Source organism: Trichomycterus rosablanca, chromosome 7, assembly GCF_030014385.1.
Source record: "Trichomycterus rosablanca isolate fTriRos1 chromosome 7, fTriRos1.hap1, whole genome shotgun sequence".
Lineage (NCBI taxonomy): Eukaryota > Metazoa > Chordata > Actinopteri > Siluriformes > Trichomycteridae > Trichomycterus > Trichomycterus rosablanca.
The window spans coordinates 16,459,256-16,481,449 of NC_085994.1; the positions used below are offsets into that span (position 1 = coordinate 16,459,256).

General features: G+C 38.4%; 1 protein-coding gene across 3 annotated transcripts in view; it reads right to left on the minus strand.

Annotated features, from left to right (window-relative positions):
• Positions 1 to 17,733, minus strand: part of spats2 (spermatogenesis associated serine rich 2) — a 32,935-nt gene extending 15,202 nt beyond the window's left edge. The window contains exons 1-5 of one of the 3 annotated variants that reach the window (XM_062998445.1): positions 17,658 to 17,733; positions 11,645 to 11,712; positions 5,428 to 5,507; positions 1,969 to 2,077; positions 246 to 295 (exon numbers count right to left, since the gene is read on the minus strand). In XM_062998445.1, coding sequence (XP_062854515.1) covers positions 246 to 295; positions 1,969 to 2,077; positions 5,428 to 5,507; positions 11,645 to 11,669 — 264 coding nt within the window. In that variant the 5' untranslated portion in view covers positions 11,670 to 11,712; positions 17,658 to 17,733. Of the gene's footprint in view, positions 1 to 245; positions 296 to 1,968; positions 2,078 to 5,427; positions 5,508 to 11,644; positions 12,237 to 16,709; positions 17,126 to 17,657 lie in introns of those variants that run through there. The other 2 variants (XM_062998447.1, XM_062998446.1) reach the window with 2 other exon arrangements.
• Positions 17,734 to 22,194: the final 4,461 nt, after the last annotated feature.

The following is a 22,194-nucleotide window of genomic DNA, read 5'->3' on the forward strand; positions in this document are numbered from 1 at the left end:
GCAATCTCTAAACCACAATGCCACTGGGAATAGATTTTGTTAAATACTGGACATCAGCTGACATAAAATCGATAATAATGGAACACATCTTAATATGCCTACTGCCAAACAGCAACACACATGTTCATGTAAAGTTTGTGTGCAACTGACAATCTTTTCTAAGTAAAATTATTTAACTAAACTTAGCATTACAGTCATAAGGCTTGTGACGCAAGCTTGCACTCTGCGTCATTCTAGACACATACCTTCTTTTTACCGGTGACATTCCACTCCTTCAGGATCTCTACTGCACTGCCTGAGGGAAGGAAAAAAAACATACCTTTCTTAAATATTTTAAGTACGAACAGGAACACGAACACACACCCAAACTACTTTACACGTATATCAGTGGTCATGTAAGTAGGTTTGACTGTATTCCACTATAAAAATCAGGCTTTTAAAGAAATTTTTAAATGATCTACTTGATATGGGCAAAAGTATGTGGCTAGTCCTCTTCATAATTGAGTTCTGGTGTTTGAGTCACACCCATTGCTAATAGATGCATACAAATTAGTAACACAAATGATACGCTTATTATTTGAGCAATGTCCTTTCGTGGAATGTTGATTGTGAGCCAGGCCTTTTTATCTAACATCAATGCCCAACCTTACAAATGCTATTTTTGCAGAATAGGAACAAATTCCATTAGACAGAAATAGACACAAAGATGGACCAGCTCCAAATACATACAAGCTCATGGTCGGATGTCCTGATCTTTTTGGCCAAATTATCATAAGTTTATTTGGCTGTTATAGCTCATCCCATTGGAAATGGTGCCTAACAAAAAAACCATGCAATCTAGGCAATCTGATGCAGTTTTAAATGCAGTGGAAGCAACATCAGCACAGGAACTGATGTTTGTTTGTTTATTAGGATTTTAACGTTATGTTTGACGTTTTGGTTACATTCATGCCAGGAACGGTAGTTACTAATTACACACAAGGTTCATCAGTTCACAAGGTTATATCAAACACAGTCATGGACAATTCAGTGTCTCCAATTCACCTCACTTGCATGTCTTTGGACTGTGGGAGGAAACCGGAGCTCCCGGAGGAAACCCATGCAGACACACGGAGAACATGCAAACTCCACACAGAAAGGACCCGGATCTCCCCACCTGGGGATTGAACACAGGACCTTCTTGCTGTGAGACGACAGTGCCACCCAGCACAGGAACTGATGAGGTTTACAAAATATAAACTAGCTTATTATGACGGAACAGCCTGACACCGCAGAGCACAATGACAAATACTGGCTTGAGTGGTATAAAGCATGACAATATTAGACTCTAAAACAGGGGAAACATTTTATAGTAATAAAAATACCACGTGAGTCATGACCTCAAATCCTTGCAGTTATGCTCAAAAATGTAGTGAAAAGCATTCTACAACATTTGATTATTGAAAATAAGTTAGATATGCTTTCAAAATGAAATCGTTTTAAATCTGCAATGTGCTATTAACCAAAGCCTACTTAAGTGTTACTACTAAAAGTGTAAAACAATAAATAAATAAACTCAATTTAAAAACATAGCATTTTAATAAACTAAAAAGCAGAGTCAGGCTTGCATTTCACTGCTTATAAATTTCCCTTAGGTCATTAATAAACTATTTAAAGGTTGAGATTTAAAGGTGTTGGGAGTAATAAATTATTAAAACTGTCTCATCCAGTTATTAACAACTCATTCATAGAAACTTCTGAACTTCATTCCATCATGCCTGCTTATGGGTGTGTGGATTAAGGTTACAAAAACATGTGAAACACTATGTGAAAACACAGGCAAGCTAACATACACCAAGATGCCAATCAGACTAGATATGGGATTAGCCTGTTTTTTAGTCAGTCATACAATGCTCACATTCACATTGTCTCAAACTGATCCACATACAGGCTCTCTAATCTACGTTAGATGTCATGTATGAACTTTACCTTCCACAAAGGCCTGCACGGCCCGATCCACGCAGTTCTCAAAGTGCTGCAGGACCAAGGCGATCTCATTATTGCTCTTATTAGGAACCACTGCTCTCACTGCATTGATCTGTAATGAAAACAACAGACATGTAATGAATGGCAGTGTTTGTCTAACCCCATTCACACATGCAGTTTTACCTAGGAGATTACCGGAGGGGTTGAGGGTAAGTGCACAAGATAGTCAAAACACAAAGATCACTGTAGACACAACAACAGGAATGTTTGAGATCTAATGTTCAAGTGTTTTTTTACACTTACACACACACACTTACACACACACACTTACACACACACACTTACACACACACACTTACACACACACACTTACACACACACACTTACACACACACACTTACACACACACACTTACACACACACTTACACACACACTTACACACACACACACACACACACACTTACACACACACTTACACACACACACACACACTTACACACACACACACCAAAAGTGGTCCAAAAAGGAACAGGACACACCCACTGACAAGAAGTTGGGCAGTCAAGACTCCTTGCTATCAGAGGACAGGAAGGCTGTGGCATCTGGTACATACCAACTGAACGGCTACTGTGATTCAAATTGTGGATAATAGTATTTATTCATTAGGACATTTAACATCATGTTTTACACTCTGGTTACATTCATGACAGAAACTGTAGTTCCTCATTACACAAGACTCATCAGTTCACAGGTTTAATGTCAAACACAGTCAAAGACAATTTTGTATCTCCACTTCACCTCACTTGCATAATTTTGGACTGTGGGAGGAAACCGGAGCTCCCGGAGGAAACCCACGCACAGAACTCCAGATTGGCCATCCTAACTTAGTTGTCAAACCTCATTTTCTCTAAGATGATACGGACAGCTGGGCAGGTGTGTATTATTTACCTTCAAAAATATACACTGTCCTGCAGTGCACCTAACAATGAACTTGGACCAAAGACCATGTCCTGATATGAGATACCATGAGTCTCTGTCAGATATGGAATCCATATCTCAGCAGATAAGAGTCATTTGACAGCATATACGTTGAGTGGTTTTAATGTTTTGGCTCATCATCGAGCATTTTAATTTTTTTTTTTTTTTTTTTTTTTTTTTTTTTTTACTTCATACACAGATCCATTTCATGTAAGTTTTTCTATTTAATTACATTTGAATTATTAATGGCAAAGTTAATTGATTAACCAATAATCCACAAATAGGTCACTGTTCAATAAAGACTGTCAGTTAAAAAATCTGACAACACCCTCTGTGTGCATGCACCACAGTTTTTTAAATGTGTTTACCGCAATTCTGCCAAGAGATGCACCCACTCTCAGAAGAGCACTCTGCACTTTCAAGTGAAACAAAAAAACTTAAGCATTTATATCCTTTTTAGTCAAAAATGACAAAATGTGTTATGCAATACAATAAACAGGGACAAATGTGATTCACTTAAACCATTAAATCCATAAACCCAGAAGTTGTTGTAGTTGTCATCCAGATTTGTGTAGTCATTTCTCAACAAAACAAATTCTGATTCAATTGACTGTTACATGTTATGAACCTCCCCAGCCAGCAAATGTCCAAACAACATGGCTCACCAAAGTGTTAGGGGCATTGTTAGTTTACCATTGACTAATGACATTAACTAATAATAAGAAGATATACTTTATTTGTCATATATACATATACAGTTGTACAGTACAATGAAATTCTCTCTTCGCATATCCCAGCTTGTTTGGAAGTTGGGGTCAGAGCGCAGGGTCAGCCATCGTACGGTGCCCCTGGAGCAGACAGGGTTAAGGGCCTTGCTCAAGGACCCAACAGTGGCTGCATAGTTCCGGTTGATAGCCCAAAGCTCTACCCACTAGGCCACCACTGTCCCTAATGACCAATGCATCTCTAATAAAAATAGGAATAATATAATTTAACCAAGTTTTATAACATTTCTAGCTAAATTAATTCCATATGGTCATGGGTTTTGTTTGATTTTACATCATGTTAGCACCTATGGCTATTGACTTGACATGCACCTGGTTAAAAAAAAAATCTATTTTACAGTTCAAAGTATGTAAATAGGAATTAATTCATTTGTCTTGACAAGTGCCATAAGCAATTAAGGGCTAAGTGCCTTGTTAAAGAATAGCAGTCGAGCAGTAAAGGGATTTGAACTCTTAAGTACCTGGTATGAAGAAAGTGTGCGTGTGTGTGGGGGTGGGGAATACATGCTCAGTACTACATGCTACATTACAGAGAATTACATTTTTTTGTTGCACCTTTGATAATCCAACACTACACTCACCTTAAAACATGTCCTGCATTACATTACATGGATCTCTATCAGTGACCTTAAGTACCACTTGATCAAACTTGCATGCTAAATCAATATTTGTCCTTTTGTTTAACGTTGAGGCTGATGTGTGCTTCACTGAGGTGTCTACTTAATACACTCTGATGATTAACAAGATTAAAAGGGTGGGGAAAAGTAAATGTTTAAAGACATCATAAATAGTAACGCAGCCATACAACACCAAACTCACAGTTGCTGCCCATTGATGCTTAAACACATCTTAGTCAATATAATCTCTTAATTTGCTTTTGGTCTTGCTCTTGGTGTTGTCACAGCAATGTTAGTCTTAGGTAAAGGTTATGTGGGATGGTGCTGGTTGAGAGGATATTCACTGCATTCAATTTATCTGTTGAATTTAATAAGTTTATAGGCTTCACAATTTATTCTGAACAATTCCTAGTGTGCTAAATAGATGGCAAAGAAAAGGTTGAGTTCGGGTCCCCTGGACTCGCGATTTGCAGCACCAATGACACACAAATAACAGTCTTAAGCTGATCGTTTGCAGGGTTTGTCATCTCGCCTGGATTTAAAAAAGTAAGCAGTTCTAGCCGTGCTAAGCTGTACGGATAACAAAAGCAAGATTAGACTTCTCTTCACAACTACACAAAATCTTAGGCAACACCACAAAAATGGGCAAAATTAGAATCAGATGACAGTGTTGTATGCATTATTGTCGTGGTAAACCTGAATAATTTAAATGGACTTTTATGCAAAGAGGGGCGTGCCTACACCAACGGTTTTCAACCTTTTCAGCAGCTGTGCGCCACAATGATGTCCAAATACCAGTCAGGCAGGCTGTTCATTAACGGAATGTATAGTATTGTTATTTTCAAAGGAATGCATTATTGTGTAAAAAAAAAAAAAAAAAAAAAAGACCTGTAGTATAAAAGCGAAAGAACCTCTGGCCTAGACAATAAAATAAAATCATCAGCTTGAAAAATATGCTGCACAAGGGAAAAAAAAAAAAATTCAGCAGGGACCGACCGGTACACCACAGCTGCTCAATTACAGAGACGAAGCGTCTGGGCCTTGCATTCCAAAAGAAGATAGGAACATAAAATTGAATTACCTTTTCTTTCATTTTCTCGAACGTTCCTCCTTGGGAGATAACCATTTTGGAGTGTGTATCAAACTCCACTCCGGATGTACCTGTTAAAAGACAAAACAAAGAGGAAAATAAAGATCGAGAGTTCTGTTTGAGCTGTAGAGTTTGCAGCTTGAAGATCCTGCACGACTTGGCAGAAAGAGGTGGGCTTTCCTCAAAATATGTAGGTCAAGAGAGGAGCCCAGACAGAGAAAAAGGGAGGGAAGTTAAGAACTGAGAAAAGACTTGAATGTTAGAGTTACTTCACAAAATGACTCAACTTAACAAAAATTTTAGATAAACTGTACTATTCTGCTATTGCAAAACACAACCATACTGTAAAAGTACAAATTGCAATCTGCAAACGAGATCAATAGAAAAAGTTACATAATTATACTTTATTTTTTATATACATTTGAACAAACACTTCCATAAAGCATTAGTTTCCTTCCCAGTATGAACAGCAATGCATAACCTACAGTTACACACAATCATCCTGAGAAACATAATGCAGAATCTACAACACCCAGTCCCATCCCAGCCCTAACCTCCTTCTGTCCCTTCTATCCCCTCCTTCCCAAACTTTGGTTCCGTCTCAATTTCTCCATTCCTTACACACTCAGTTAGAGCCGTATCAAAATCCTCATACAGAAGTAGATAAACCTTAAACAGTCATACTGAAGAACTTTTTGCTGCTTCAGTGTTTTTATATCTTCTTGTAAGATGTCTTTACGGTATGCTAAAGTACAATTATAAGCCTTTTATACGTTATTTTTTTTAACCTTTATTGACAAATACATCAAGTTTATGCGAAGACTTAATATTTACTGTGTTGACCCTTTGTTTTCAAGACTTCTGCTATTCGCCAGGCATGCTGGATATCAGCTTCTGGGCCAAATCCTGACGGTTGGCAACCAATTCTTGCCTAAGCAGCACTTGGAATTGATCACAATTTCTGTGCATTTGTTTGTCCACCCGCTTTTTAAAGATTGATCACAGGTTCTCGATGAGATTGAGATCTGGTAAGTTTCCTAGCCAGGAACCAAAAATTTCAATGTTTTGTTTACTGAGCCACTTGGCACATTTGCCTTGTGACATGGTGCTCCATCATGCAGGAAAAAGCATTGTTCATCACCAAATTACTTCTGGATCGTTGGGAGTAGTTACTCTTGGAGGATGTTTTGATACTCTTTATTAATGTCAATGTTCCTAGGCAAAATTGCGAGTGAGCCCACTCGCTTAGATGAGTAACAACCCCACACATGAAGGGTCTCAGGATGCTTTACTAGGACTCATGGCAGTGCTCACCTTTCCTTCACCAGACAATCATTTTGCCAGATGTCCCAAACAGTCTAAAAGGGGTTCCTGAAGCACATTAGTGTTTTTTTGTGTGTGTGTGTGCTTTTTTTTTTGGAGAGAAGTAGCTTCTTTGCTGCCCTTCTTGACACCAGGCCATCCTACAAAAGCCTTTGCCACACCTGCCTGCTGCCATTTCTGAGCAAGCTCTGCACTGGTGGTGACCCAATCCCTTAGCTGAATTTAGAAGACAGTCCTGGCATTTGCTGGACTGTTCTTGGGCACTTTAAAGCCTTTTTCACAGCAATTGAACCCCTTGAAGTTCTTGATCCGATAAATGGTTAATTTAGATGCAATCGTACAAGCAGCGATGTCCTTGCCTGTGAAGCCCTTTTGATGCTAAGCAATAATGACTACACGTGTTTCTTTGGAGGTAACCAACCAGTCTGCTCTTCTAATTCAGTCAGCATGACAGAGTGATATCAACTGACTTGTCCTTAGTAACGCTTTCTCCTGAACTAATGAGAAGACCATGATGTTAGCAGGTCATTTTGTGGCGGGGTTGAAATACAGGGGAAATAGGGTTTTTGTAATCGAGTTTATTTTTTTCATAACAATCTATTGTCAATGCAAATTGCCACAATAAAAACTAAAGCAGTAAACTTTGTGAAAACCAAATTGTGTCAGTCTCAAACCTTTTGGCCTCGACTGTAGGCCATCTGTTGCTCCGACACCATCACCGTTGTGTATCCTGTGACTTCCAGTGTGATGTTTGGGAGATGGACTATTCACAGCACTTAAAGGACATTAACAAGTTAATGAGATGGTTAGATGTGTCCTGTTATGTGTGCATCAGGTGCAGCAGTGTTGTTGGGAATTGTAAATACTGTTTAAACTTGGACATCTTTATAAAAAAAAAAACAGATCCTGTAAGCACTCTTAGTTGGAGATCTAGTGTCATTGCTGTGCAGAGAACGGTCCATTATTTAAATAACATCTGGTCAGTGGGGGGTGGCAAGAGCAACTGATGGACTACAGACAGTAATTGTGTACCCACAAAGTTTATCTGTTTGGTAGTTGTAGCTCAATTATTTAACATAACTTTTTACACACTTTGGTAACATTCATGACAGAACACGTAGTTACTCATTACACAAGATTCATCATTTCACAAGTTTAATGACAAACACAGTCATGGACAATTTTGTACCTCCAATTAACCTGACTGAAGGAAACCCACACATACACGGGGAGAACATGCAAACTCCACACAGAAAGGACATAGACTGTTCCACCTGAGGATTGAACCCAGGACCTTCTTGCTGTGAGGCGACAGTACTACCCACTAGGGCTGTCGCGCTAACCGCAATTTTGAAATATCGCGGTATAGACCAGCCAACCGCAGGGCATGCCAAGCAACTGCATCACCGCGATATTCACGTTTTTTCTTTCTTCCTTCTCTTTTTTATTTTTTTTTTATTTATGTTTTTTATTGGTGCAGGGTCCATCTTGTTTTATACTCTTACATTCGGGCGTAATAAATGTTAAATAAATTCATAATGAAAATGAGCTAAGAGCGACATTTTCCCAACAACTGTTTGCTGCTGAGTGTCAGGCTTTGTGTTTTAAAATGTAAATAATCGCAACATTAATTATAGGCAAGTTTATTAATGATCAAATCGAGTTCACACTCAATAAAATACTTGTAATTTAGACTATATTCAAACAGCCTTGGCGTACTAAAACACTTATTGATGGTTAATATGGCATTGCAGCCTGCAAATATTCTCTTGCTCGCTTGCTGGAATGATTTAAATGTATTTTTTCATTGAATAAAAATGTATTGAAACGAATAATAACTTAAAATGTAGTATATATTGTTATGATAATTACACCTACTAAATAGATGGTTAATAGTGGCGCGATAACCGGGCTAGATTTCCTCTGCTGTGTAAAGTTGCATGTAAGTACAGTACACGTGTGTATTAGTGTAACGAGCACACCATCAGAGAGTGTTTTAGTGCTGAGGGGAACATCGCTACCCCACTCAGATCCTCTCAAACCCCATCAGGTGAACATGTTGGTTCTTCTAGCACGCATGATAACGCAGGTTTAAACTCTTAGACTTTATTCTATTTTCTTTACCATATTTTGATTAGATGTGCATTTAAAATATTTAGCCTAAACACTTTTTAGTTTTACAGTGTATATCTAGCCTAGCCTAGAAGCTTAATTTAAACCTTTTTTTAATAGAGAAAAGACACGCATCCCTGCTGTGTTCTGTATTTAACATTAAACACGCATTTCATTGGTCTTAAAGCTGTCTCACCTTCGTCATTATAAAAAAACAGGTAATAATGACTTTTGTAAAAGCAAAGTGGTGAAACGTAAACCTTTAAAAAGCAGGGGAAACCTGCGTGTGTAGGTCTTTAACTTTTTATGTATATACATAAAACACATATGTATTGTATATGTATGTAGTGTTAATCTATTGAAGTGTGTTGAGGCCCCATCTGTTTATACATGTACAGACAGACTACTAAACAAATCTAAGCCATTGTTGTACAGACTCATGGAAAACCTTTTTTACAACACTGACATAACACTGACTATATAACAGCTAGTGATAAGAATGCACCAGCACACCTAGTTACTGTCATAAGTAACTAGGCTGTCATAGCAACCCACGTCAGCATTCAGTCGGTCAAAGAGCATTTACAAATAAACCACAGCTTTTAGGAAAATGAAACTTATTCAGGTACATGAGGTTAGAGTGTGCAGTCTTCTAACCACCACTTTCCCTGTCACACACAGGAAGATAATGCATCCCATCACGAAGGGAGTAATAACATGAGCTTGGTGGCCACACATTCCGACACATGAAAGCATTTGCAAAGGCATTTAAATGCTATTTGCTAAACAAAACTAGCAATGGTTAAGCCAGTTGGTGAATTGCAGATGCTATAATCTCTGGTAAATAAGCTGTGATTCACTTCTCCACTAAAAAGTTTCTGTATATATACTCTGTCGAAGGTCAAAAGAGCAAACCAAACCAAACATTGGAAAGCTGGGGGCTTTAATCATTGCACACACAGGTAGGTCACGATGCACACGGACACAGCAAATGCGTTGTCTGGTAACTCGCAATTTAACAAGCCACAGACAGTTCATGTCCTTGTAACTGTTGAATTTCCCTCTCCGCATTATTCTGTCAGTCGACCAGGCCGAACTAACACTTTACAGTATTGACACAAAACTATGAATTGATTATTTCTTTCACAGTGCACATAAACTCAAAAATGCTTTAGATGTGGAAGAAATCTGGGCACTCGGGGTGCTGTGCATATGTGCTGCTCTCAGTTTTATCAGCAGTGGTATTTTCAAGTTTAGTATCCCGCCTTTAAGCACTACCAGCACTAGCTTTAAGAAAACCAATCAGTTAAAAAGCATGCATAAGCCATAATAAAAGCAAGCTGCTAAAGGTCATGAACAGCAACGTGACGTTTAGCAGGGTGTGTGTATTCTTATCCACAAAGAATTTGTCATCTAAAGCTTTTAAAGAGCTGAACCGGGGAATAGGAGGAAAAACAATCAGTTTCTCAATGGAACAGTGGTTCTCAACTCTTATCAGGCCACAACAGTGAACAAAAACCACTTAATTTCTGTCAGGGTCACGGCAGGTCTGGTTTGACCAGAAAACACTGGTCAGAAGGCAAGAATACACTGGACAGAGCACCAATCCATACCAGGGCTTTGGTTAACCCATCCCCAATTCCCCCGACATAGCCAAACATGTCTGTGTTTGTTTGTTTATTAGGATTTTAATGTCATGTTTTACACTTTGGTTACATTCATGACAGGAACGGTAGTTACTCATCACACAAGGTTCATCAGTACACAAAGTTATATCAAGCAGAGTCATGGACAATTTGGTGTCTCCAATTCATCTCACTTGCATGTCTTTGGACTGTGGGAGGAAACCGGAGCACCCGGAGTAAACCCAAACAGACTTGGGAAGAACATGCAAACTCCACACAGGAAGGACCCGGACCGCCCCACCTGGGGATCGAACCCAGGACCTTCTGAGTGCTACCCACTTTGTGCTAACCATGTCTGTGCAGTTGGCTAGACAATAGCACCTGGATCTCTGTGATGGGCTAACCAAGCACCACAAAATTCATACTCTAAGTGGCGATAAGGATGCAGGTTTTCATCTGAAAACAAGGAATAATTAAACAAATGGGATCAGGTACAGATTGAGCTAATAGATATAAAAACCCGCAGCCAGACTGGCCAGCAAAACACTACCCTCTGTGTATGGTAAAGCTTTCTGCAGGTGTTTGCTACTGTTCGGGGTAAAAAAAGGAACTGGTGGTTGCACACTCATCACACTTATCAAGATAGGCATCCCTTCCTAGGCAGCTGTGTATGCACAAACAGTGCAATTGGCTATATATTTCACCAGGAATTTAACAGTAAATACATTATGATAGGGCAAGCCAATGGGGAACAAAATCATTGTAAGGATGTAAGAACTATAATAGAATCACTGGCATGGACTAGATCACAGCTTAAAGGAAGTAAACCTTATCATTTTTGTTAAGATGGCAAGAATCACTTATCAAGAAATGCAGGGCAATGCATTAAGAAGCCAACTTATCAAAGCTGTTTGTGCAAAAGGAATGTAAATGCCCTTGTTCATTATCAGCATCAATTCTATTAGATGTACACATTACATCCCAGGCCAACCGTGCAACATTAATAACAGCCTGTGTCAGACAGAGTACCCTCATACGTAACACAGTAAAAGGAAAGGTAAACACACACATACAGAAAACTAGCTGCAGCAAAGGTTAGGGATCAGGGAAATGTGGATAAGGTACAAGTACAGAATGACTCAGCTTACCCTTGTGACTGTTCTTCTTGGACATAATCCACTTCAACAAGAGCTCAAGTGCACTTCAGCCAGTTATTCTGTAAACAAAACAAAAAACAAGGTCAGTTTACTGAACAACTTTAGAGATTATGAAACTCTGGTTTTACTGTTTCGATTTACAGGAAAGTATCCTCGCTTCCTTATCTTTTTTTTTTTTTTTTTTTTTTTAAAACCAGTCTGCTCTTCCAAACCTCCCTTTTCAACTTTCCCAAAATTTCCCCTTTCCCTCTCCTTCACTTTCCCCCTTCAGCAAATGAGTGTAAAAATGAGGCCTCTGTCAACATAAGGTCATTTTAGGACATTAAGGCCAAACTTCCACATCCACAGTTGGACATGGCTATTTCCTAAAAACTCTCTCACTCTGCCTTGCTCCTCATCCCTTACTTCCAAAATACTCTGGGAAAGGAATAAACGTCCAGTTCCTTCTGTTTTACAGTGCCAAAAGGATTATATTTCAAGTGAACACGAAAGCCATGGTTAAGCTCCTCAGTGCTTTAACTGCAGATCAGAATGACCTGAGCAGATCAATGTGGAGAACAGATGTAAAAATATTATAGCTATATGGGCTGGTTTAAAGGAAAAGCTACAAATGGGTTTCAGAAACTTTGCCCAGTTTGTATTAATGCATGCGTTACAATTGGAAGTCTGCATTCGCACTGACATTCTTGGCAGCCATCAGAATAACACTAAATGCCACTAAATGATATGAGAATATTGTGCCGACTGAAAATTAAAACTTTTAATAAAACACACCTCAGCATAATTATGCATCAACTAATCAGAGATGGAGTACATTATTCAGGTCAGTGAAGAAAAGAGAAAAAACAAAATTAACCATGAGCTCCAACACAAAATTGCCAGCATCTAAAATTAGATTTTTCCCAGCACAAAGACCAAAAAAAGAATAACTGGTTACAGTACAAACCAAGAGTTTTATTATTGTATATAATAAAAGTTGTAGTTTTAATACATATAGCACATTTTACTAACTTAAATATGTTATATTTCTCACTCATTTTACAGGAAAGTCAGTAGCTTACAAGCATCTAGGGCTGTGACCACATCATTCCTGTACTAAATGCATAAAATGATACATTTATTTATTTATTAGGATTTTAACATCATGTTTTTACACACTTTGGTTACATTCATGACAGAACAGGTAGTTACATGTTACACGGTTCATCAGTTCACAAGTTTATAGTCAAACACAGTTATGGACAACTTTGTATCTCCAATTCACCTCACTTGCATGCCATTGGACTGTTGGAGGACATTGGAGTTCCCGGAGTAAACCCACACAGACATAGAGAAAACATGCAAACTCCACACAGAAAGGACCCAGACCGCCCCATCTGGGGATCAAACCTAAGACCTTCTTGCTGTGACGGTGCTACCCATCGTGCTGTCCAAAATGGTACATAAACAGCGTTGTTACTATTTTTGTATCATTTAGTACAGCATGTCCTGTGAAGCGCTGACTTTTCCAGAAATATGGAAAAAGCAACACACATGAATGCACTTCACTACTCCACATATAAATAAGATCAACAAGTGTGCACTTGGAAGGTAGTGGGGAAAAATGTTGATATTTTAAACAGGGCCTCTACAGACATGTAGTCTGTGAATTCTAGGTTCTGTGACCTGAATGCCACTTTCTTAAATTTATGGAGTTTTTAAAAGAACATTTAATTGCTCTTTAAATTTTTTTTCTCTTTAGGCTGTTTGTGATCTTTGTGGAATGTTTTTTCATGCCTGCTTGATACCAGACTTCAGCTGCTCAGCAGTCCGTGGTCGCTGCTGTCTGATTCTCCTCTTCATACTACACTGTGCATTTTTAACAGAAGACAAATCTGGACTGCAGGCAGGCCAGTTAGGCACACACATTCTGTATCTACAAAGCTATACTTTTGGGGCATGTAAGACATCGTCATGCTGAAATAATCACGGACTTCCTGGGAAAGGACATCACCTTCATGGCAGCAGGTGTCTCTCTAACATCCCAAAATACCCCTTCATGTTAATGGGACCTGTACATGTACACACATGCAAGGCACCCATATCACAGGTACTGGTGCATCCCCATACCATGACAGATGGTCTCCTACCACTGTTCACAAGGTGCAAAAGCTCCATTATTGGCAAGCTTGTATTGTGAAATGTTCTTTTTGACAAATTGATGAGCCATGACCATCACCGCTTGTCAATACTAAGCTTTTGGGGGATCTGTCTTGCATACCCAGTAGGATTCCCTCACCTGTTACCAATTCTTATTGTGGAACGCTGTAACTTTTACTCTATAAACTTTTACTCCTATTCTGCCTCTGTTGCAGGCATCACATTCTAGTGTTTATAATTACAAAATACAATGAATTTGAATAGTGAAAAAATGTAAACTCTTTTCTTCCTACGTTTATCTATTAAATTAAAACTTAAAAGAAATCGTATACAAATATTTAAAGAGATATATACACATAAAAAGATACACACACAAAACATACCTTATGCAAAATCTGTCAGTGACTTTCTTGGCTTTAGTGCTCAGTCTTAAAAGCCAGGAACTCCTTTAAGTGTGTTTACTACAGTGCTTCCCCATGTCAACACCAACCAAAGACAAGGAAACAGCTGCTTTTATTGCCAGACTTAACTTTCCATTTCTTTTATCCAGTTCAGGAAAATGAAACTAAGCAAACACCCAGTCGTCCAGCTCTGCACGAATGCATGCAAGTGTGCTGGTCCAGCATGCCACCCGCATGCACACAGCGCCACACCTTATCACACGTCACGGAGATGAACAAGTGACGTCAGACACGGAGCCTAAATTTAAACTAACAGGAAAATGAACCGGCTGTTTAACAAAAAGGAGGAGCACGCCTTATCAAAACCTCTGCACGTAATCAAAATTGTTCATACCAAATAAAAGGTGCACAGACCAACCTTGACAAAATAGAACTATTTAAATTAATAAAGGGCCTTCAGCTGGATAGGATATAGTGGGGAAAATGCAATGTGCAGCGAAAAAGCAACAACTAGCATTGAAAAAATCATTTACCGGTACTTTGAAACTAGATAATTGTAACCTGAAGCAAGGGTGGCAGATTTATGGACTGCATTATTAGAAGGCTTATGAAAAGCACATAAAGTCCTAAGTGACGTGGCACATGTGAGCGCCTGATGAGAAACAATGTTCATGTGTGCTACAGTTTTATAAAACAGGCAAGTTACAGATAAATACAAATACCTATAATAATAGTAAAGTAAACCAAAAAGGCCTTAAATATCACTTTAGTAATAATCATTGCTTCATTATTTCCTTAGTTAACTGATTAGTTGAATACTAAATACATTAAATGAGGAAAAAAGACATTTAAGAAATGTCCAACAAATGTTTTTAACTAATAGCCAATTTTAAAACTAAAATGTCTTAATAAAAATAAATATTGAACTCTGAATAAATAATAAAGAAAAAACAATGATTACAAAAAGGCCTAACTAGGTCGAGGTAACCTGTTGCCTCTTAAAGTGACAATTACAAAACAGGTCAAATTAAAAAGTGTAAAACAAAGACCTGGGGGTTATACAGAAATTTTAAAAAGTGCATTTGAAGTAAGCACACCAGCAAACTTGCGTAAGAACTAACATAATAATAAGCCATTTAGCATAGTAATGACCAATCACATCATTTTTGTGATTAATGCATTTGTAAAATACATAATGACCTAGTGAGTATTATATGAAAGATCAGCTGTGCAACTTGATGCAAAGTAAACATCTTCTTTGGACTAACTGTGACAGTATTAAATGTAGTATTGATCAGATCTCAGTTATATGATCAAGACCCAGGTCAGTATAGCATGGGAATTATTCTAATTGCTGGTAATAATACAAAAACCAAGCACTGTAGAATTAGACTTTCTTGGTAAAGGAAAAGAGATCATTGTAAATGATAAGGTCATAAGCTGTATATGCTGTTTCTTACAGCACCAGCTCTGCCATTGTGTGAAGGCTAAGAAGGCTATGAAGGCTGGTAAAGGATAAACCAAGTAGCACAAGGGATTCTGGGAAAAGTGCTATCTCAAAAACTACCACAAACATGTATGTTATGTGAGTGGATAGTTGATCACACAAAAATCCTCTTGTTTGTTTGTTTATTAGGATTTTAACGTCATGTTTTACACTTTGGTTACATTCATGTCAGGAACTGTAGTTACTCATTACACAAGATTTATCAGTTCACAAGGTTATATCGAACACAGTCATGGACAATTTAGTGTCTCCAATTCACCTCACTTGCATGTCTTTGGACTGTGGGAGGAAACCGGAGCACCCGGAGTAAACCCATGCAGACACAGGGAGAACATGCAAAGTCCACACAGAAAGGACCCGGACTGCCCCACCTGGGGATCAAAGCCAGGACCCAGAATCAACATCATCATTATAAGGCCTCTCTAATAAAGCTGCCATGCATAGGTGCTTTAACCAGCAAATGCCATATTAAAAAAAAATTATTTCGTTAATTTCGTTAAAGTGTTTAACAAATACGTGTTCAAACAAAAAGGTAACTCAGATCAGTGATCAAACTCTCCTTTTTCTAACATCATATCCAAAGGTATCAGCCTGAAAACCACAGTCCAACACTTTAACTCACTAATGATTAACTTTCCCCACTGCCAAGTTACAGTAATAGTAAATGGTGTGTGTGCGCATCTGTTCGTTCCCCAAAATGCTTATGTAACCCCCCCCCCCCCCATTCCTAAAAATAAATAAATAAATAAATAGGTAATTTTAGATGAATCCTGCTTAACAGACATATGATAACAAACTATACTTTTAATGTATTTCAATCCATAAATTAGTCAGCAAATGGTTAAAACCTTTAAGGTGAACTTCTGCATTTCGAGCTTCTTCACTATGCCAACTCAGCATCTGAGAGACCTCTGCCCCCCAGTCGCTGGCTAATTTACATATTATCGAAAGACATGATATTTTCGTGTGAATTGCAAACGTGCAAATAATATGAAACTTAAATACATACCAGCTTGTGGTCTTCCCTGAAAAATGATAAATCAAGCAAGTCCACTTTGCCAGTCAGGGCACAATACATAAGCAAGCTATGTTGTAGAAGCTGGCTAAATGGCTTGGCGGCTAGTTGGTTGCAATATTTTGCTCAGCTTCCTTTACTAAAGTATAACCTTACTCGCTTCAATGTAAATGTATTATTTTTAACTGTCGTTTTTTTATTAAACTGCTAACTACTCGGCAGTGCTGTGCAATATAGGCTGGTTCGCCATTTTAGCAAACCTGCTAGCTAGTTAGCCAATAAGCTAACCAATGCGTAGTAATAGAATAGGACTAATAGCGGACCGTCTGGTGTTTCATAAACCGTTTCTTTAGCCGTCGTATGTTACATTGCTATATTCAAACTTATATAATTTATGTGCCAAATAGGCTGCCAGTGGTATGTTTAGGTTTTTTATTGTTACCAGTCACCAGTTTAGAGCAATATCTAACAAGCAAATTCTTACAAGGGCTTTGTCCCAAACCGCATCCTACATTACTAAATAGCACGTATATTAGTAACAGTATCAATGGTATCCTTACTATTTTTGTATACTTTGAAGTAAAGTAACACGCAATTTGGGACGCACCCCAGGTAAGCTTAGTATCTTAGCAACGCTTTTGCAGCTGGCTAGTCGAAAGGCTCAGCAAACATTATTTATTTATTTGTTATTTTTATATGGATATGTAAACAATGGCCGGATATTTTTTTTAAATGTATTTTTACAACGTACCTAGTGAAAATGCTTAATTTTTCGCTTTGTGTATTTTCCCCATACAGTGTTACAGTGTTAACTCGGCTACATGCATGTATCATTCTATTTTTCTCTACAAATTAAAACTAGCAAGCGATATTTCAGTCAATTCGCATTTAAGTCTGATTTTACCATATATTGTTGAAAATTAGAATCGTAAAGCAGCCTACCTGGAAGTATCAGTAAGAAGCTGGAGGTTAATTTAAAGCGTCTGTGCGTTACTGGATTACTTAAGCTTTTCCTCACTCACTAGTGATGTGTCGGTACGAACGAGTCGGCTCTTTTAAAGCAGTCTTGCGAGCCGATTCGGTAGAGTCGTTTTTTCGATATGAATCACTACGTAGACTTGGCGTGTAAATAACTGGTTCATACAGAAAAAGGGTGGATTGTCTACTAAGTAAAGTGTCTGATGTTTCGAGTTGTCTAGCCACCTTGTCCAGGGCATATTCCTGCTGCTTTTCAATAAACTGTACATTGTAGTTTTAAATCTGTAAACAACATTTAGTGGTTGTTCTCAATGCCAATTGACCTGTACTGTACCTAGGTACCCATGCTAAATTTGGTTACCTGTCTTGACCAGGGACCAAACATATCGAAGCGGGCAGTATGGGTGGCACAACAAACAGTGCCGACTGGACAAATGCAATCCTCACAAAATTCCTCTGAAATCAGACATTACAAATGTCATATAACCAACTGCAATAGAACTACAATAACCAACTGCAATAAAACATTGTTGCAAAAAACATTAAAACAGGCCACAAAAAATACAACAACCACAGAGGGACATGCCATAAATTGTCCTGTTATTGCTTCTGCTGTTGTTTACAGTAAGTGTGGCAAATTTTCTCTCAGCTTTTGCTGGAGAATGTCATCACAGCCTTCCCAGCGATCCTTTTACTTTCATTGTGCAGTTGGAAACAGGAAAAGACACATTAGGTACAGTACAGATAGTACTGTTTTGGACGCATACTGTATTGTAGCGGTTAGTAAAAATGACAAATTGAATATTCACATCGAGCAGCATGATAGCAAGGTTGGTAATGCTGTCGCCTTACTGCAAGAAAGGCCTGGGTTCGATTCCCTGGGCGGGTGGTCAGGGTTCTTTCTGTGTGAAGTTTGCATGTTTCTCCTGTGTCCATGTTGGTTCACTACGAAAGCTCCAGTTTTCTCCAACAAATCTAGACATGTAGTCAAGACAACTAGAGCTACTAAAATTGCTCTAGATGTATGTGTGTGTGTCTGCCTTGTGATAAACTGGTGATCTGTTGGGGGTTGTTTCCAGCCTTTCGCCCATTGAATCAGACCCACCCTGACCCAGGATAAAACAGTGGTAAAACATACGATAAATGAATGAATTAATAAATAAATAGCCACATCATATGGCTACTATTAATATTTTAATCAGACTGTGTGATGCAAAAAAAAAAGTTTATTAAGCACACATGTAAATCCTGAGATGATGAGAAGTAGTTTTTGAACAGCAGTTCTTGTTTTAAGATAGCAAAATCAAATTAAATAGATTAATTTGTATTTTAATGTAACATATATGTATAAAATATTTATTTTAGTTTATTTAATATACAATATATAATAATTGTTTATTAAAACAAACCGAATTCAACATAATAGTATTTTGAAAAAGATAAAGATGTTTTAAGATATAGACAGTCAAACAGTAACAATTACAGTAATTATATAATAATCATAACAGTTATATATCACTAACTCAGGCCGTCCTACTAAATGAAGAGCCGTTTGGGAGCCGAAAGAGTTGATTCTTATTGTGGTGAGCTGAACCAACTGATATGACTCACTGTAAAGAACCGAATGCCTGCTAAATCAAGTCAAAAGTGTGACGCGTCACTTCCGAAATTCGTGGACCAAAGCATTACCCTCACGATGCATGGCCGAAATTCCGTTATTTACTAAAACCTGCACGAATTTACAGTGGGCTTTCTGAAAACATGCTGTGTCATAGCCTTTATACAACAACTTGGAATCTGAATTTGGTGGTGTAAAGTTTTATATTGCCATATAACTCTTAACTTCTCTTAATTGATTATAATGGACTACAATTCCTAACTATGTGCATATAAACAGTGGCTGCGTCCGGAATCGCATACTTCCATACTCAATAGTACGCGAAATGAGTATGCGAGAGCGGTTAGTATGTCCGAATACATATTATATACAAAGAGGTACGCGAGAAGTACCCGGATGACCTACTTATTGGGCAGCCATGTTTGAGTATGCAAGCGATGCACACTTGCGGTCCGTTAATGTATCCCATAATGCAACTGGAGCTGCGTAGGCGTTCGAAGCGTAATAAGAAACAAGAAAGATAGCGGTCAACTTTAAAGTCAAGTCAACTTTATTTATATAGCGCTTTTTACAATATACATTGTCTCAAAGCAACTTTACAAAATCCAGGACCAACAGATACAAAAACCCCTGTTGAGCAAGCCGAGGGCGACTGTGGCAAGGAAAAACTCCCTGAAAATTACAGGAAGAAACCTTGAGAGGAACCAGACTCAGCAGGGCCCATCCTTCTTGGGTGGCCTGGAGGATACTTTAAATAAATACACGATTTACACAAATCATACAAACACAGAATTAAATGATCTAAAAGTCATAACTGGTAATAAATAGATAAATAAACTAGTCTTCAATAAAGTCTGTAGTGATTTCTTGTCGTTGCAATTACTCCAGACCCGTCACATCTGACAGGAGCAGCATCGTTGTCCCGGCAGTCTCGACTTTAATCCTTAACCTCGGCAGGTAAACAGGTTTCCATCAGAATGCCCTCGGGGTAAAACAACAGAGAATGTAGTTAATAATGTACAATGCTAGTTGACAAACAGTTTTACAGAGAGTTTTAGACTCCGGCAGCCCTAATTATTACAGCATAACTAAAAGGGAGAGCAAGATAAATAAAATAAAACATTTTAAAGACGAATTAATAACAAAAACACGATAAATATCCAAAAGTTTGGCGAGTGGGGTTTGTAATGAGTCTGTAACCATGGTGATATTACGTCATCACGTCCCACGTCATCACTTGACGTTGGAAAGATGGCGGATGTAGTGCGTAGCAGTGTTGTGTGCATACTGCATACTTCTGTACTGGAAGTATGTACTTTTTTACCTGCAGAGTAGTGCATACTTCCTCCAATCTAGTACATACTCTCTAAGTATGCGATTCCGGACGCAGCCAGTGTATTAAACATTTCACTGCACCCATTAGACTAAGCATTACAATATAAAGGTCTAGAAAGCTGACCATTTTTAATCAGGAATGTCACTTAAAGCAGTTTCAAACAACTTCAGGTCCCAAGATTATCTACAAATAATTGTTGATATGTACAAAGTGCATGGAACAGTGGTTTCTTTTCCAAGGTCAGATGGAAAACCCAATCATTTAATGCTAAGAAAATAAAGTTGTCTGGGGTCAAATGTCATTCATGCACTACATTTTTAAGGGCCTTAACCAAACTGTTGCCATAAAGTTGGAAGCATAACATAAATTTTCTACTGGGTGGCAGGTGGCTCAGTGGGTAGCCCTATTGCCTCACAGCAAGAAGGTCCTGGGCTCAATTCCCAGGTAGGGCAGTCTGGGTTCTTTCTATGTGGAGTTTGCATGTTGTCCCTGTGTCTGCGTAGGTTTTCCCCGGGAGCTCCGGTTTCCTCCCACAGTCCAAAGACATGCAAGTGAGGTGAATTGGAGATACAAAATTGTCCGTGACTGTGTTTGACATTAAACCTGTAAACTGGTGAATCTTGTGTAACCAGTAACTACCGTTTCTGTCATGAATATAACCAAAGTGTGTAAAACATGACATTAAAAGCTGGATGACAGGACAAGTTGCACACGATTCATAGTTCAAGTTCAATGTTAAACATCATTACTGGCAATTTTGTATCTCCAAATCACCTCACTTGCATGTCTTTGGATCGTGGGAGAAAACTGAGGCTCCTGGAGAAAACCCACACAGACATAGGGAAGACATGCAAACTCCACACAGAATAATCCAGACTTGCTTTACCTGTAAGGCAACGGTGCTACACACCAAGCCATTGTGCAGCCCTCCTGCTCCTTGGTTTAAACCTAACCTCAATTGGCATATCAGCCCATGTGTCCTTCTGGGTTTACTTTGGGTTCAGAAGTAAGTCAGAAGTGAATTAGTCTTAAATACCCCTAGGTAAAACTAAGTAAAAATGAATGTTTTAGTTTGTGTTGCTTGCTGTGTTGATTGGCACTCTGTCCAAGTCTTGCGACTAGGGTTCCAAGGCAGGCTCTGGACCCAGCTTGACCCTAATCATGCTAAAATAGTCAATGTTTATAGGTATATGAACAATAAGCTATTCAACTGTTAAAAAATTTATTATTACCTGCACTTAATCTGCACTTAAGATTGGTTGGCAGGATGGCACAGCTGATAAGAATGGGTTCTACACAATGACATGGGTTGTGGGGTCCTGGGTTGGTTCCTCTTCTCCAGTTAGTCTTCATTAGACTAGTTCCAAAAGTTCTCCCCTGTTTTCTTAAAATATACCAGTAGTGAATGTACTGATCCAAACTACCTCGCTATATAAATATGTCAGTTTTGTTGCACTATATTAACACAGAATACATAAATAAATTCACTGAACAATAAATTCAGAACACCCTATAGGACCTCAAAAGGTCTTTGAGGTTCGGGCTCG